The 16,632-nt window shown below is 51.5% G+C and overlaps 2 protein-coding genes across 2 annotated transcripts; both read right to left on the reverse strand.

The window, feature by feature from the left end:
• Positions 1–6,583: 6,583 nt before the first annotated feature.
• SPEF1 (sperm flagellar 1) lies at positions 6,584–13,922 on the reverse strand. Its single transcript, XM_004698172.2, has 7 exons — positions 10,933–13,922; positions 8,579–8,690; positions 8,094–8,250; positions 7,908–7,947; positions 7,741–7,801; positions 7,472–7,595; positions 6,584–7,378 (listed from the first exon to the last, which is right to left on the reverse strand). Exons 1-7 carry the CDS (start codon positions 11,042–11,044, stop codon positions 7,271–7,273), a joined length of 714 nt encoding a protein of 237 aa, XP_004698229.1. The 5' UTR covers positions 11,045–13,922; the 3' UTR covers positions 6,584–7,270.
• Positions 13,923–14,007: 85 nt separating this feature from the next.
• Positions 14,008–16,626, reverse strand: CENPB (centromere protein B). Its single transcript, XM_004697860.4, has one exon. The coding sequence runs from the start codon at positions 16,314–16,316 to the stop codon at positions 14,832–14,834; it is 1,485 nt and encodes a 494-aa protein (XP_004697917.1). The 5' UTR covers positions 16,317–16,626; the 3' UTR covers positions 14,008–14,831.
• Between the last annotated feature and the right edge of the window lie 6 nt (positions 16,627–16,632).

A 16,632-nucleotide genomic window follows, 5' to 3' on the forward strand; every position in this document is an offset into this window, starting at 1 on the left:
ACTACTGGATTGCTAAATTCAAGGCCGTTACTTCAAAACCTGCTCCGTAGGAGAAAGATAAGGCTTCTTGCTCCCATAAAAGATTTACTGCCACAGAAATTTTATCTAGGGTAGTGTGTTTAGGCTGGGTTACCTAGAGAAACAAATCCAGTAACACTCATATACAAGGGGGTGTCCCCCAAAACCTGATGCTCATTTGTTGTTTTGATGTGAGGTGGATAGTGTGTTTGGAGTTCATTCCACCAGGTCAGACTGTTAATCAAGCTTTCTATTTAGAGGGTCTGAAAAAACTGCATAACAGTGTGCAACAATAAGCCCTGATTTGTGGCAGACGGGACTGACAATGCACCTGCTCACACAGCCATCTCAGTGAGCCAGTTTTTGGCAAAAATCAGCATGCTTCTCTTGCTCCATGCATCTTACTCACCTTACCTCACTCCTTTCAACTTCTCTTTCCACAAATGCAGAAGGACATGAAAGGACAGCAATTTGATGATGTAGAAGAGGTGAAGGAAAAAAACAGGGAGGCGCTGTCAATACTCCAGATGAGTTTGAAAACTGTTTCCAAGAATGGAATCACAGATTTGACATATGTTTTAAGTGTAATGGAGAGTACTTTGAAGGTGATAAGGTTGTTTTGTAAAAAAATTTAAATACATAGCTTTGAAAAAAATTCCAGTTTGGGGGGAAGTATACCCTAGTATGTGTAAGAGAGAGCTTTATATCAAGAAGTGAATTTATATTAAGCAAACATCCCAACCCAATCCAGATCAAGTCCATAAGTCCCTCTTCAGACTCATGCAGCCACATGCAAGTAGGCAAAATGCAGGAAGATCACAGATGGGTGGGTGCAGAGTGTAGATCCGATAGCAGTGGCCACATCACAGGGCTCTCGTATGTCCCAGAGTGCCTCACCAGCAGGAAGGTGAAGGCAGAAAGAGAGGGGGAGGTTCCCAGGACCCTCCTTATAAGAAGCCCACACCCACCAAGAGTCACTATCAGGTTGTGACCTGATTGACAGGCTAGACTCCACCCCTACACTTGTATCCTATCTTCAAGTTGACATGAAATTATGTAACTACCACAGATGACTATGAGTCAGAATTGACTGGGTGGCAGTGGGTTTGGACCTTTCAGAAGCAATTCACCAGATCTTTCTTCCAAGGCACCTCTGGGTGGGTTTAATTGCCAGGCTTCTGGCTAATAGCCCATCCCCTCACAGTTTGTATCACCTAGAGACCCCCATATTGCTATAATCTCTACCACTCCCTGTTTTCTCATACTTATTGTATTACCTTCCAGGTCGGTGTAGACTTTTGACTTCTTGATCCCCTCCCCCCTCTTCTTACTACCTTCCCAGTTGGAATGCCCTTTCCACTCTCTTTTCATGGGCAGAACGCACCCTTCCTTCAAAGCCAGGTGAAGGCCTACCTGTTTTATATAGTCTTTCTAGCCAACTTCTCACCAACCTCTCTGGGGAAGGCTGTCTCAAACACATAGACTAACAGCCTGGAGCTCTTCCCTAACCTTCTATTCCTTTCCACAAATATTTACTGCGAGCATACAATGAGTAAGTCACTGCTGGGCTCTGTGGAGAGTGAGGCACACTCACAGAAAGAGCTGTGGTCTCCTGGCCATGCCAAGCACCCCTCAGACTCCTAGGTGCCAGGCAGTATAGCTTACGGGCCAACTGGGAAGACTGGCAACAGAGGGCTGGCCATGCCTGGGGACACTCTGGGCTCGCAAAGGCCACAATTGGGTACAGATAGCTCTGGGTAGTCTCGAGAAGGAAGGAAATGACCTCTTTGCACAAGCTCTGAGGTACATGTTTGCCCCATTGCTGCCCAATGGACCTACGTACACAGAAGGTGTGTCAACATCCAAGCAGTGCGGAGGCCCTGAGACTTCCTGTGTAAAGGACCTGACTGCAGGGAAGCCGTAGGCCTCTGCCAGGCAGATTGGAGATGGGGTCAGTATGCGGAGGAATTAGAAGCACCCCAGGCGTCTTAAAGGCTTGAAGGTAATCAAGCAGCCATCAAGCTCAGAAGCAACAAAGCCCACATGGAAGAAGCACACCAGCCTATGCAATCACGAGGTGTCGAAGGGATCAGGTATAAGGCATCATCAGAACAAAAAATCTTACCATAGTGAATGAGGCGGGGAGTGCGGAGTGGAGACCCAAAGCCCATTGGTAGGCCACTGGAGATCCCCTTGCAGAGGGTCCTCGGGGAGGAGATGAGCCAGTCAGGATGCGATGTAACAACGATGAGAAATACAACTTTCCTCTAGTTCCTAAATGTTTCCTCCCCGCTCCCACTACCATGACTCGAATTCGACCTTGCAAGTCTGGCTAGACCAGAGGATGTACACTGGTACAGATAGGAACTGAAAATACAGGAAATACAGGGCGGATGATCCCTTCAGAACCAGTGGTGTGAGTGGCGAAACAGGGAGGGTAGAGGGAGTGTGGGTAGGAAAGAGGGAACCGATTACAAGGAACTATATGTGACCTCCTCCCTGGGGGATAGACAACAGAAAAGTGGGTGAAGGGAGAAGTTGGACAGGTCAAGATATGACAAAATAACAATTTATAAATTATCAAGGGCTCATGAGGGAAGGGGGAGTGGGGAGGGAGGGGAAAAATGAGGACCTAATGCATCTGACCGTACTTCCTTTAAGCTTAAGTGGAGAAGAAATGTTTTGAGAATGATGAGGGCAATTAATGTACAAATGCGCTTTACACAATTGATGTGTGTATGGATTGTGATAAGAGTTGTATGAGCCCCTAATAAAATGATTAAAAATAAAAATAAGCAAATAAAAAAAAAAAAGCACCCAGGCTAGGTGATTAAATTGAGCACACGTAGGATACATACTCCAACTCCAGCTCCAAACACAGGGTATTCTGGATTCTATTATTTTTAATAAAAAGAAATCGCTATGATGACTTTGGAAAACTTTGGCACAACCTAATAAAGCTGACAGATTTCAATCCTATTACACACAGGAATTCCTACATGAGCCATTCTCTCACCCACTCTGCGCCCAGAAGACTTAGATGGTGTCTGGCTACCCCTACTGACCTTTCTGATCAGAGCCACAACAGATGGACCTGAAAACAATAGGAGAAAAACATGGAGCAGAACTTATAAATCCATATGGGATGAACTGGACTAGAGGACTCCCCGAAACTACTGCCCTGAGATACTCTTTAAGTATTTAATGGAAATATATATATATATATAGAATGAAAATTATCCCTTGAGGATGCCTTTTAGCAAAGCAGCAGGTTGGCACACAAAACAGAGGGTTTTACTTGTGGGTGTTTTGCTGATGTTATTGCCGATTGCTCTGTTTGAGCCCATTGTTGCAGCCACTGGATCAATCGTCTCACTGAGGGACCTTCTCTGCTTCTGAAAACCCTCTACCCAGCACGCTGTCCTTTTCCAGGGATTGGTCTTTCCTGATAACATCTCCAAAGCACATGAGACAAGGCCTCACCACCCTAGCTGCTGAGGAGCATCTGACCGTACTTCCTCTAAGACAGCACTCACAGAGCTTCATCAGCTTGTTGACATGTTTCAATTGGTATTCCATCAATTCTTGGAGGCTTGTTTTGTTTTTTCACCAAGGCCCTCAGTGCAATTTGGACTTCTTCCTTTAGTACCTTTGGTTCTTGATCATATGTTACCTCCTGAAATGACTGAATGTTAACCAATCACTTTTGGCACCATGACTTTGTGTCTTCCTTCCATCTTCTTTTGATGCTTCCTGCATCATTCAATATGCTGCTCATAGGACACTTCAGTATTGCAGCTTGAAGCTTGAGTTTTTCTTCACCTCTTTCAGCATCAAATAGCGGAGTATGTCCTTCCCTTTTGGTTTTCTAACTCCAGGTCTTTGCACATTTCATAATATTTTGTCTTCTCAAGCTGCCTTTTGAAATTGTCTGTTGAGATCTTTACTTCATCATTGCTTCTATTTGCTTGAGCTACTCTAGATTGTAGAGCGAGTTTCTCTTCTGACATCCATTTGGATCTTTTCTTTCCTGTCATTCTCGAGACCTTTGCTTCCTTCATATATGATGCTATGGGTGTCAGTCCACAACTCATCTGGTTTTCAGTCATTAGTGTTCATTGCATCAAATATGTTCTGAGATGTCCTCTAACTCCAGGTGGGACAAACTCAAGGTCATCTTTGATTCTCCTGGGGTAGTGGTTGGAGGTAGTTGGAGAGGCAGCCTGAATCCAAGGGATACCCTAAGGCCATCCTGAGTTAGGATATGGGGATCAGACCAGGGTCAAGATTTGTCATAAATGTTTATTGTTCATTTCTTTTAGGAACTCAGGACACATCACTGGAGTAAACAATCCTTGGTTCATGACACTCTCACCTCATTTGCCTACGAATGGCTAACTTATGAACACATACCTGCCCAGGAACTAGAACATTACAAAACATATACAAGAGGGTAACCACCACCACCCCCCCAAAAAAAAAGAAGAGAAAAAACTCCACTGGGTGGAGTTTTTGTATTACACTTGTTTCCTCCTGCTAGGCGAGCATCACGAGCAACTTGCTCTGAGTTAGTGCACCCAGTGGTGTTCCCTGGGAAGGTTCTCTCTGGTCACAGTGAATTTTTTCATAAAAGCAGCTTTGCTCAAACCTTGTTTTTTTGTGATGACTGATTTAAGACAATGGCATGTGACTGTGAAATTTTGTTTCCTGCTTGAGAAAAATGACACAGAAACTGTTGTGATGTTGACACAGCTTACAAGGACAGCACTATGGGAAAAACTCAAGTGTATTAGTGATTTTCTTTCTCATTTCAAAAGAGATGAAATGTTGATTGATGACAAACCTCATTCTGGACACCTGTCAACATCCAGAACGGACAAAAATGTTGGCTCATAGTACATTTGGAGCTCATTCCACCAGGTCAAACTGTTAATCAAGCTTTCTATTTAGAGGTTCCGAAAAAATTGCATAACAGTGTGCAACAAAAAGGCCTGATTTCTGGCAGGCGGGACTGGTTTTGCCACCACGACAATGCACCTGTTCACACAGCCATCTCAGTGCACCAAGTTTTAGCAAAATTCAATATGCCTCTCTTGCCCCATGTACCTTACCTGACCTCACTCCTTGCCACCTCTTTTTGTTTCCACAAATGCAGAGGGACATGAAAGGACAGCAATTTGACAATATAGAAGAGATGAAGAAAAAATGAGGGAGGTGCTTGCTGTCTGCCATCCAAACAGATGAATTTGAAAACTCCAAGAATGGAATCACAGATTTGACAAATGTATTAAGTGTAATGGAGAGTACTTTGAAGGTGATAAGGCTGTTTAAAAAAAAAAAAAGGTTAAATGTAGAGCTATGAAAAAAATTCCATTGGGGGGGAACCCCTCATATGTGTATTTCTTGCATCATTGTCCCTGCTTCCCCTCAGATGTCACCATGATCCCAGATCTTATTCTCTCATGTCTCCTGCCCACTCCATACCCCAACATGTAGTTCCTTCCGACGAGTGTAGGCTGGATCTAGTGACTGGCTTCTAACAAATAGAATATTAGAGCGATGGGATGTCACTTCCATGATAACATTACATAAGAGTGTAACTTCCACTGAGCTGTCCAACTGTTAACTTTCTCCCTTGCTGGCTTTGATGATGTAACTTGCCATGTTGGAAAGGGCCACATGGCCAGGCAATGAGGACAGCCAATGGCCAACAACCAACAAGAAACAGGGGCCCTTAGTCAACAGTCCACAAGGAACTGAATCCTGCCTATAGTCAAGTGAGCTTAGAAATGGTTCATTTCCCAGCAGAGCCCTCCAGTGAGACCACAGCCCAGCCAAGACCTTCACTGTAAACTTGTAAGAAATCCTGAAGCAAAGCGCCCAGCTAAGCCATGACAGGACTCTCAACCCAGAGAAAAAGTGAGATAGTAAACATGTGCTGCTTTAAACTGCTGTCTGTGGTAATTCGTTACACAGTAATAGATAATAGAGGCTCTTTTCTTTTGCAAGCAAACACTGTTGCTATGAACAATCCTGCCTCCCTGAACACAAGAGCCTAAGTTTCCCCTGAGTATATGTCTAGGAGTGGAACTGCTAGGTATCAGTATTTGTAAATGTTCAACATTACTGGTAGTCAGTAAACCATTAGAGTTAAGGTCACTCAGTGGCCATGGGGTCTCACTCAGGTTGGAAGTTAAGCTAGGCCTCAGTCCATAGAACATGCGACGGTTGGAACTTACACAATGAACAAGTTAAGAGGTTGGTTCTTGGGCAAGATGGAAGGTGAAGGTGGGGCCAGAGTTGGGTGGAGTCTGGAGCCTGTGGTTTGGGCTGACTTTAGAGGTCACTGTGAGAATGGGCTCAATGGTCAGTCTGGGGCCGGTGCTAGAAGACCGGGGAGGGCAGGCAATCATCAGATGGGTAATGCTTGGTGCCTGGCAATGGCATCACCCAAGAGGCAGTGCTCACCCAGGGCCAAGTGAGGCCCACTCTGGGCTTCCACACAGGGTAGCAGGGAATGTATCGAAACAGGAATGGACTGTCCCAGCCCAAGCCAGAAATCAGATTTAGGAAAGAAAGCACATCGTCTTTAATAAAGGCAGCCTGGTTACACATCCCCCAGAAACTCCTAAGGATGCCCTAGTGGGTAGGGAGGGAGGGTCCTTGGCCTTCCTGGGGGAGCCCACTCCTCACCCCTTCCTCTCTAACTACTGCAGTCTCCATCTGCTGTTGGGTCCCAGCTGAGTGCCCACGAGGGGTATAGGAGAGGCTCAGCTCTCCATGGTCAAGAGCACAGAGAACCAGGCTGGATGGAACCTCTAATGTCCTCAGAACCATGCAAGGACCCAGTTCTGGGGATGAGGACAGAACAGGAGGGCTGCCTCCCAAGCCTCAGCAGCGGGAGTGCTAAAGCCAGATCCCCGGAGTCCTTGGGCACAGCTTTGGTGGGGGGCTTGCCGGGTCTCTGCATGCAGCTTCTGGGTTCTGGAAAGCAATCCCTTCTCCGGACCCAGAATGGAGTGGAAGGAGGTCGCTCAGTCCGGACGGACGCATCTCCAAGGGCTTCCATCAGGTCTCTCCCCACCCTAAGGAAGCAGGGGCTCTCACGCCCACGCACAACCTAGGGCAGGCTCCGCCCACCCAGTTGCCCGGTCCATCTGTCCGTCGGTGAGTGGGTGTGTCTTAGTGTTTTGACTCCATCCGGTACCCCGGCGTGGCACCTCGGCGTGCGGGTTGGGCGGCCGCCGCTCGCTCACCGCTGCTTCCGCTGCGCCTGCTGGAGCCGCCGGGAGAGGTCGTCGATGCGCACATTCTTGAGTTGGAGCAGGTGTTCCAGGCGCCTCACCTTCATCTGCAGGACCTGGGTGATGTGCGCAGAGGTCAAGGCGGGGGATCTGCTGCCTCCGCCCCACGTCTGCGGGACGGGGACCCCAGCCTTCCCAGCACGTCTCACCTGCACCGTCTCCTGAGAGGCCAGGAGCTCTTGCTCCTTTTCAGCGATCTGAAGGACGAAGCTTGGGTCGCCCTGCAGCACCTGGCTGTACCCCAGAGGCCGCGGCGCAGGCAGCCGGTCCCCCCTGGGTGGGGGTCAAGTAGGAATCAACTTAAGCAGGAGCCTGGACCTCATCTTGGGCACCATCCTCCTCCTTCCCGTCCCTCCCCTCCCCTCCCAGACCACAAGGGCTGGCGAGGTCAGGAACCTCCAGGCACAGCAGCCCTTACTTGGTCAGACCTCCTCCTTGTGGTTCTGGGGCACCTTCTCCTCGGGCCTTCTGGGGCAAACCTGAGGTACAAGGAGGGACTGACTGGGCGGCCTTCCCTCCACTCCAGGCCCCGCCCCCTTCACAAGTGATAAGAATAAAACACGGAAGGAAAACCAGGTTGCCTACCCACATCCATGTAGCCACTGCCATCCTGGGGAGCCAGCTCCTGAAAGAACCCCAGGTCCCCTGTCAGCCTGGGCTCCTCCATCCCCCAGGAGTCAGTGCTCCACCCCCCCACCCACCCCCCATGTCCTCAGACCAGGCTCTCTTGGTCCAGTCATTTCTCACCAAGGCGGGGAGGTGGGGTGGTACCTGTAAGGAGCCCAAGCCCTGCTTCCGGCGCCTCTGTCTTTCCTCCAAGCGCTGCCGCAGGGGGAGGAGCACCAGCTCCACCACGCCCGGGGTGCACTGTGCTATCTTACGCATCACGTCCTCAGGAACCGAGAAGTTCAGCTTATTCAGCACCTTTCTGGGTGGGGCAGACAGGAGGGAAGCGGACTGGGTCCTGGGGTGGTCAAGGGAGGGGGTGGAGCAGTCTGAGTTCTAAGTGAACAGGCCTAGGGGAGCAGGGCACCACATCATAAGGTCTTCTTTGAGTCTCCCAAGGTCCCTTGTCTCCTTAGTCACTAAGGCTTAGTGGAAGAGCCTCTTGATTTTGTTACAATCAATATTCGATTCTTTCAGCGTTGGCCCTCCCCACCCTGTCAACACCCCTGCCCACCCCCTACACCCCACCCGCACCCCCAGGTCCTTCCTGGAGAAGGCAGTAGGGGCTGTGGACCCAGGTAGACTACTACCTGTTCAGGTGAACCCAGTTGCTGAGCTTCTGCTGGAGAGAGTTGGCCGGGACATAATTGTGCATCTCCACCATCTTGGGAAAATAAAACTTGACAACCTCTGCTACCAGGACTGAGGGAGTGGTGATGGAGCAGAAATGAAGCGGGGGGCGGGGGTGGGGGGGGTTGGTTGATCAAGAAGGGATAGCATGTAACAATCAGGGGTGGTGGAAAGATGGAGATGTGGGGGGGTGATCAAGAAGGGATAGCATGGAACAATCAGGAGTGGTGGAAAGATGGAGATGTGGGGGGGTGATCAAGAAGGGATAGCATGGAACAATCAGGGGTGGTGGAAAGATGGAGATGTGGAAGGGGCAATAGGGAGAGAGAGGTAGAAGAGAAAGGGGAAGGGGGGATAGAGAGTGATCAGGGGGAGAAAGCTGAGTGTCCAGCACATCCCAAAGACACTGCATGCTTTCCCCTGAACTCAGGGCAAAGGGAAGCTGAGGCCTCCCATAGAGAAGGTGTCTCCTACAGCACTGACGAAACACACAACATTCCTCTAGATCAGCGGTTTTCAACCTGTGGGTCGTAACCCCTTTGGAGGTTGAACGGCTCTTTAACTGGGGTCGCCCGGTTCATAGCAGTACTAAAATGACAGTTATGAAGTAGCAATGAAAATACTTTTATGGTTGGGGGTCACTACAACATGAGGAATTGTATTAAAGGGTCTCGGCATTAGGAAGGCTGAGAACTTCCACTGCTCTAGATCCTTAATGCTTCCTCCCCCATCCACCCAGATCATGACCCCAGTTCTACCTTACAAATCCAGCTAGACCAGAGCATGTGAACCGGTACAGATAAGAGCTCTGGACACACGGAATCAAGGACAGATAAAACCTTCAGGAATAATGGAAGTAGCGATACCATGAGGGTAAGGGATAGGTGGGGGAGGTGGGGAGAAAGGGAGAACCAATTGCAATGATTGACATATAATCATACACACACACACCCCAGGGTGACAAACAACAGAAACTCGGGTGAAGGAAGATATCATATGGTTTAAGATATAAAAATAATAATAATTTATAATTTATCAAGGGCTCATGAGAATGGGAGGGTGGGGGAGGGGGGAAAAGAGGCGCAGATACCAAGGGTTTGAGTAGAAAGTGTTTGGAAAATGATGGTAGCAACATATGTACAAATGTGCTTGATACAATTGCTGTATGGATTGTGATAAGTGCTGTAAGAGCCCCTAATAAAATTATTTTTAATTTAAAAAAATCATTTTATTGGTGGCTCATACAGCTCTTATCATAATCCATACATCCATCCCTTGTGTCAAGCATTATTTGTACATTTGGTACCATCATCAATTCTCAAAACATCTGCTTTCTGCTTGAGCCCTTGGTATCAGCTCCTCATTTTTCCCCTCCCTCTTTTTATTTATTTATTTTTTTAAGAGGAGTCTCCAAGAGAGAACTTCAGGATCCGAGGCCCAACCGTAAGCATGCACCCAGTGCAAGTGTGTGTGTGTGTGTGTGTGTGTGTGTGTGTGTTCCAACACCAAAGTCCCAGGAGAGCCTCACACAAGCAGAGACACATGTGAGCAGACCTTCCTACAGACAGACAGAAGATAGATGCTCAACACCAGACACACATGACAAGCACAAAGTCACGTATGCACGTAAAACCTGTTGCCATCAATCTACCCTGGCCCTAGCAACCCTACAGGACAGACTGGAACTGCCTCATAGGGTTTCTGAGGCTGTAGATCTTTATGGAAGCAGACTGTCTACTCTTTCTCCATGGGGTGGCTGGTGAGCCCTAACTGCCAACCTTCCAGTTAGCAGCTGAGTGCTTAACCTCTGTGTCACCAGAGTCCCCTCACATGCACATAGCCTCCTCCCCAAATATACACAGACACACACCAATGAAGCAACAAGAGGAAGTTACAGTCACACAATCGCATAGAAACGTACGCACACAGATGCACATCCAAGACAAAACTTGTGACCACCTACAGGCACACAGTCCCCACAATATACACGACAACACACACTCAGCTACATGCCTGCAGACAGATGCACAGTGACATACAAGCACACACCCTAGTCACTGACGTCTCAGGAATAAGTCTGAAGCTTACACATTCGAGACACATATGTACACAGACAGCACACATGTATATCAAACAAGCCCAAATATACATATCCAAACTCCCCCATACAAATATAAAACACACACACTTTTATAATTGAAGTTCCAGGATGCAGTCAGACCCCTCTGCCCGCCTGCAAGTACATACTGGCCTTTTACGCACGAACACACAAGATAGAACGCACAGACACTCGGGGACACACACGGGCGCACACCTCCGTCGCTGAAGTCCCGGGAAAGGTTTCGCTTGGGCCTGGAGAGTGGGATGCTGTCGACCCACAGGTACAGCTGGTGCAGGGTCTCCTCGTCCACACCGCCCTCCTCCATCGGCACGCCGGAGGAGCCAGGCTGCGCCAGCCCTGCCGCAGCCGGCCTCAGCCTCACCACCCTTCAGACGCTCGCTTCCTCGGCCGCCGCCGGCACCCGGTCTCCGCGACTGGAGTCCCAGCTGGGAGCGGCCATATTGTTTTAAGAAACCATAGCAACTACCCAAGTCGCCAGGGAGCAGAGGCTTCTGGGAGTTGCAGTTTTTACTGCGCCCCGGTGGTGCAATGGGTTAGGAATCGGGCCGCTCGTTGCTGTTAGCAGTTGGAATTCACTAGCTGCTCTGCGGAAGAGATGAGACTTTCTGTTTCCGGAGAGATTTACAGGCTCGATACCCGCTGGGGCAGTTCTACTGTATCTTATAGCGACGCTACGGGCTGAACGGACTAGGAGGCAGTGGGTTCACTTCCTCCCAGGTCCCAAAGCCCTTGGGTCCTTGTCTCCCTCTCCTCAAGAAGGCCTCCCCTCTCCGCCCAAGCCACCCTGTGGTGACCAGTCACTGGCCCACTCTGCGACCTGCCAACGCCTACAAGGCCCTAAGGACCCCAGGGCTGGGATCCTGTTCCGGGTCAAGAGAACACAGCTTCATAGCCAGATGTGTCAGCTTTTTCTGGGTTGGGAGGCGTGGGGGATGTGTGTGTGTAAACGGTTACTGATCTATCCAAATGGACTCTGGCTGATCATGCCTTCTTGCTGGGTACCCCACGCCACTAAAGCTCTATAGGGTGTCACTACACCCCTCCCATGGCAATGTTCTTGATGGGCTATTTTCCATCCATCAAACTTCCAGAGGAATTTAAAGCTAGTGCCTGGGGTACTTAACTCCTTACTCTTGTTCCTCCTTTGTGAAATGGGAATGGTTCTCACCTATTGGTCCCCACAGAGTGATAAAAAGCTTCTACAAAGAAGTGTAGCATTTCAGAGGCTGGCATTTGTTTGTATGGGCAAGACTGGAGGTTGGCTAAAGGTTGAGGAGTTTCAAGAACTCCTGTATATAATTGTGCACCCCTCCCTTTGCGGACTAGAAATGGGTTCAAATGGATTTGGAGTCAATCTGTTCCATTTCAAAATAGCCCTACTCTGAAGTTAGGAATACGATGCCTGGGAGGAGAAATTGAGCACAGCAGTTCTAGAACCAGCTTGTGGGAGCGAAAACCTGCTTCCACCAGATTTCCTGTGTGGCTTTGGGCATGTGACTACATCTCTCTGTGCTTGTTTTCTCCTGGGGCTTTGCGAGCAAATCCATTAAAATGTTTCATACCGTGCCTGGCACATAGCCATGGACCTGTTAACATCGGGTGGCATGACCATTGAGGTCATTTCAGTTCCAACACAAAAGAAGTTCTGGTTGGCAGGAAACATAAGGAAGTGGCTGTGTTGGTATTTGAGGTGGGAGACGTGGGTTTGAGACAACCACAGCTCCAGGGCAGGTCAGAGGCTAGATTGGGCTGCATTAGGCTCCCCCAGGCTCCCAATGATTGGTGGTGGTAACAAAGGGAACCCCAATTGTTCTCTGTAGTCTGTAACCGTTTAGTTTGGAAGGCTTGAAGATATGAAGGCCACTCAAGTGTCACAAGTGAAAAAGGTTATGACAGTCACCCACCCTTCTTGTCTTTACTGTCCTGCACGATGGCCTTGCTTTTCTAAGACAACATGCCCATGGCAGGCAAGGGACACAAGACCTGGACGGTTAACTTTCCAGGGTGGGGAGAGGAGGAACTGCAGAGCGCTGTTGGGCAGGAGGGAGGATAAGGAAGCACAGGAGTCATGTGTCAGCCCCCAAGCAGAGGTGGGAAAACCGGTTTGGGGACCAGGGTTGCTTGCCCGCTCAGGCTAAGGCCCTCCCCAGACTGAGAATGCTGAGGTCTGAGGGCCTCCCTGAGGGACAGTGAGGGAGGGGCTGGGCCTGAGAGACAAGGGGGAAGTAGCAGGTGGTCAGAATAGATGTTTGCCTTCACCTGGTACTGGCCCTCACCTAGGGGGCACCTCAAAGGGAATCGCCAACCCTTCCTCTCGGTCTTGACTTGGGAGTGCAGCAATTTCACCTCCCTCCTGTCACTCTTTTGTCAAGTGGCCACCAGGCTTGCAAATACCTTCACTCAAAGATCTAACAAGCCCTACAAAGGAGCCCCTTTTGGTTAGCATTGGACTGCTAACCACAGGGTTGGGGGTTCAAACCCCCTAGTCACTCCTTGAGAGTAAGATGGTGCTGTCTGCTCCCAGAAAGACAGGTTCATAAACTCTATAATGGTCTCCAAGATGGAACTGGTTCAATGGCCTTGGGCTTTTGGTTTTTAAGGTTCTAAAACAGGGGTGGGGGAAACCTTTTGTCTGCCAAAGGCCAGCTGGAATTTTATAACCTCATTCTCGGGCCACATGGGTCCAACATTTAATCACCTCGCCCCTAATGTGATGGCTGGAACGGCTTCTTTGGGGTGAGATGTGTAATGTTAGCTGGTATTGATGATTTTGTGGGCCTTATGTGGCCCTCAGTCCCCACCCTATACTAAAAGTACACTTAATGCTGCCCCACAGAGCTCCAATCTGAGCCACAGGAGTGACCCCAGCACCCCTTCCTTCCTGTCCTTCTGGCCCTCTCTTGCAAGGGCTTCCTTCAGCCAGCTTTGGTGGACCCAGTACTCACGTGTGTGCTGTTCATATTGGCTCAACAGGTCTGATAGAGCCCTTCCTGCAGTTCCCGTCCCAAGACACCAGCCTTCTAAATCCACAGCTCGGAAAGATTTGGCTTTCTGGCGCCCAATCTCAAAGCCCTGGAGAGTCCTCCCAGAGCCTTACGTGATAGTTGGAGATGATGTGTTCCCCCTGTCCCTTACCCAGGTCACCACTAGGCCTTGGCTACCCTTACAACACTTGCTTCCACACCCCACCAGAGCAGGGGCCACAGGGAACCAGAAAAGGACGTGCCCCCAAAACAGACGCAAGCCCAGACCATGAAGGATGCACCCTTGGCTGTTAAAATGTTCACCCCCACAAAAGGGGGGTGGACGGATTTATTGAATTCAAACTGGGAAAGGAGCAACTGAAGGCCAGACTTTGGGCCCAGCCCCAGGCCGCTCTGCCCAGGTTGGGGCCCTGCCAGAGTGTGATGAGAGAGAGGCATGGGGCCTGCAGCTGCCCACTTGGGAAGTACCCATTATCACTCCCTTAGAAGGCCTCTTGGGGCTCTGCAAACTGGAAAGAAAACCAAAGGCCAAAGTAACATGGACTGAGCCAGAGACGGGGACTGGGGAGGTGGGAAAGCAGGCAGATGCAGGCTCAGGGGCCTGCGGTGAGTTAGAAGTGTGCTTCTCGAAGCGGCCCCAGGGTCAGAGTGGGGCTATCAGCCTTAGTGGGCTCTAGGCTGGCCCTCCCTCTGGGAGCCCTTCCCAGAATGGCTTTGGGGTCCCCCACCCCCACCAAGATCTGGTGTGGATGGCAGAGGGGACAGGCACTCTCTGGCCAGGAGCTTCTAGGGCCTATCCCTGGCTGCTGCTGTGGCTGAATCCACGGATGGCACGGTGTGGTAGCACCGGACAGGTCCCTGCCCAAGTCACCTGGTCACCCAGGCCCAGGGGCAGAGGAGAAGGAAGAGGATTCTGAGAAAGAGGCAAAAGCAGGCAGAGGCTGACCCCAGCTCCAGCCCTACCCAGGTGACCAGGCCTGTCACAGGGCCGGGGGAAGCAACTCTGGTGGACAGGGGACTCCCCCCAACCCCCGATTCCAGCCATAGCGCTGCTCTCTGGATTGGCGCTGCCACATCTGGATTGGGGGCATGGCTAGACCCTGTGGCTCAGCTCTGATGCCCAAAACCCCACATTCCCACCTGCCTGGCGTGGTTCTTCTTGGTCACATGGACCAGGTCATGTTCCAAGTGGAGGATGTGGCTCTGCACCCGGTCATCAATAGGGAAGGAGGTCAGGTACCTCTTGACCATGGCAAAGTAAGCCATGGCCTCCCCAAAGCTGGGCACAGGCACCTCATCACCATCCTCTTCATCATCATCCTCTTCATCCTCATCATCCTCATCTTCCTCCTCGTCCTCACTGTCCGATTCAGAGTCCTCCTCACCTTCCAGGAAATGGAAGGTGGGGCACTGGGCCTCCTCCTGGGCACCGTAGCCCCGGAAGCTGCCACCAGCCTCCACTACCCCCTGGGCCCAGTCCTCGGCATCCAAGCCCTCAGAAGAGCTCTCCTCCTCCTCCTCCTCCTCTTCGTCATCATCACTGTCCTCAACATCACCCTCCTCCTCCACCTCCTCTTCCTCCCCCACTTCCTCGCCCTCCCCTCCCTCCTCCTCCTCTCCTTCCTCCTCTCCTTCTGCTTCCTCCCCTTCTTCCCCTCCCTCCTCCTCCTCTTCCTCCTCCTCTTCTTCCTCCTCCTCCTCCTCTTCTTCTTCTTCCCCCTCACTCTTGAGAGCAGTAGTTATGGTAGCATCAGGATCACCCCCAAAGCCAGCCTCGCGGAAGCAGGAGGCTATGTCTGAGGGTTGCACGGCCTGCCAGGCTGCTGCGACGAAGTGCAGGGCTTCCATGAGACCCAACTGCAGGCGTGAGGGATCCTGGCTCTCTAGGGCAGCCATGGCCTTGAGCAGCATAGCCTGGCGGTAGTGGCCCTTCACCTGTTGAACCACTCCCCGCTCCAGCGGCTGCACAGTGCCGGACGGGAAGAAGGCCAGCTGCACATGCCGCAGGCCCGAGGTGTCCAGGGTCTGGGCGGCCATGCGGCCGGCCAGCAGCAGGACACGGCGTGACTCGGTGGCCATGCGGGCATCCAATGCCTTCAGGTACTTGGCTAGCACCTGGCTGGTGACACCACCCTTGGAGTTGGCAGTGTAGTCGCAGGGCAGGCCGCCTTGGCCTGCGCGGGGCTTGGCTGACTTGCCAGCCACCAGCGGGGGCAGCTTCTCACTGCCGTCGGCGTTGGCGCACAGCAGGACGCTCAGGCGCTGGGTGGCCCTGCGCTCCCGGCCGTCGCTGCCGCACAGCCCTGCGGCCTGGTCGGGCAGAAAGTCGTACCACAGGCTGGTCTCGATGGCGCTGAACACGTCCTGCGAGGCGTAGCCCTCAACCACTGACGGCTGCTGCCCCTCCCACGTGTGCCTGCCCGAGCCCGCGCCGCTGCCCTCGGAGGGCACCGCGGCCGAGCTGGCGGGCGCCGCCGGGCGGCGGGGGGCCGAGTTGCGCGCCCGGGGGCGGGGCACGCCGCTGCAGGACATCACCCCGTGGCGCCGGCGGAAGCGGTCCAGCCAGCCGTTGGAGGCGGTGAAGTCGTCCATGCCCAGCTCCTCGGCGATCCGCAGCGCCTTCTCCTTGAGGATGATGCCCTTGACCGGCAGGCCAGCGGCGCGGATCTGCTGGAACCAGGCTATGAGCAGTCCCTCGAGCTTGTCGTAGGGCGACAGCTTGTTCGTCTTGCGGCAGGTGGAGGCCACCCCGTACTTGCGCTCCGACGCCAGGATGGCGCGCTTGTTCTTCAGAATGGTGCTCAGCGTGGACGGCGGGATGTTAAAGCGCCGCGCGATCTCGCCCTTGCGCAGGTCCGGGTTCTCCTCCACCTCCTGGATGATCCGCGACTTCTCCCGGAACGTCAGC

The sequence above is a fragment of the Echinops telfairi genome, unplaced genomic scaffold (assembly GCF_000313985.2).
Source record: "Echinops telfairi isolate 266 unplaced genomic scaffold, ASM31398v2 ScPeMD7_5592;HRSCAF=6446, whole genome shotgun sequence".
Lineage (NCBI taxonomy): Eukaryota > Metazoa > Chordata > Mammalia > Afrosoricida > Tenrecidae > Echinops > Echinops telfairi.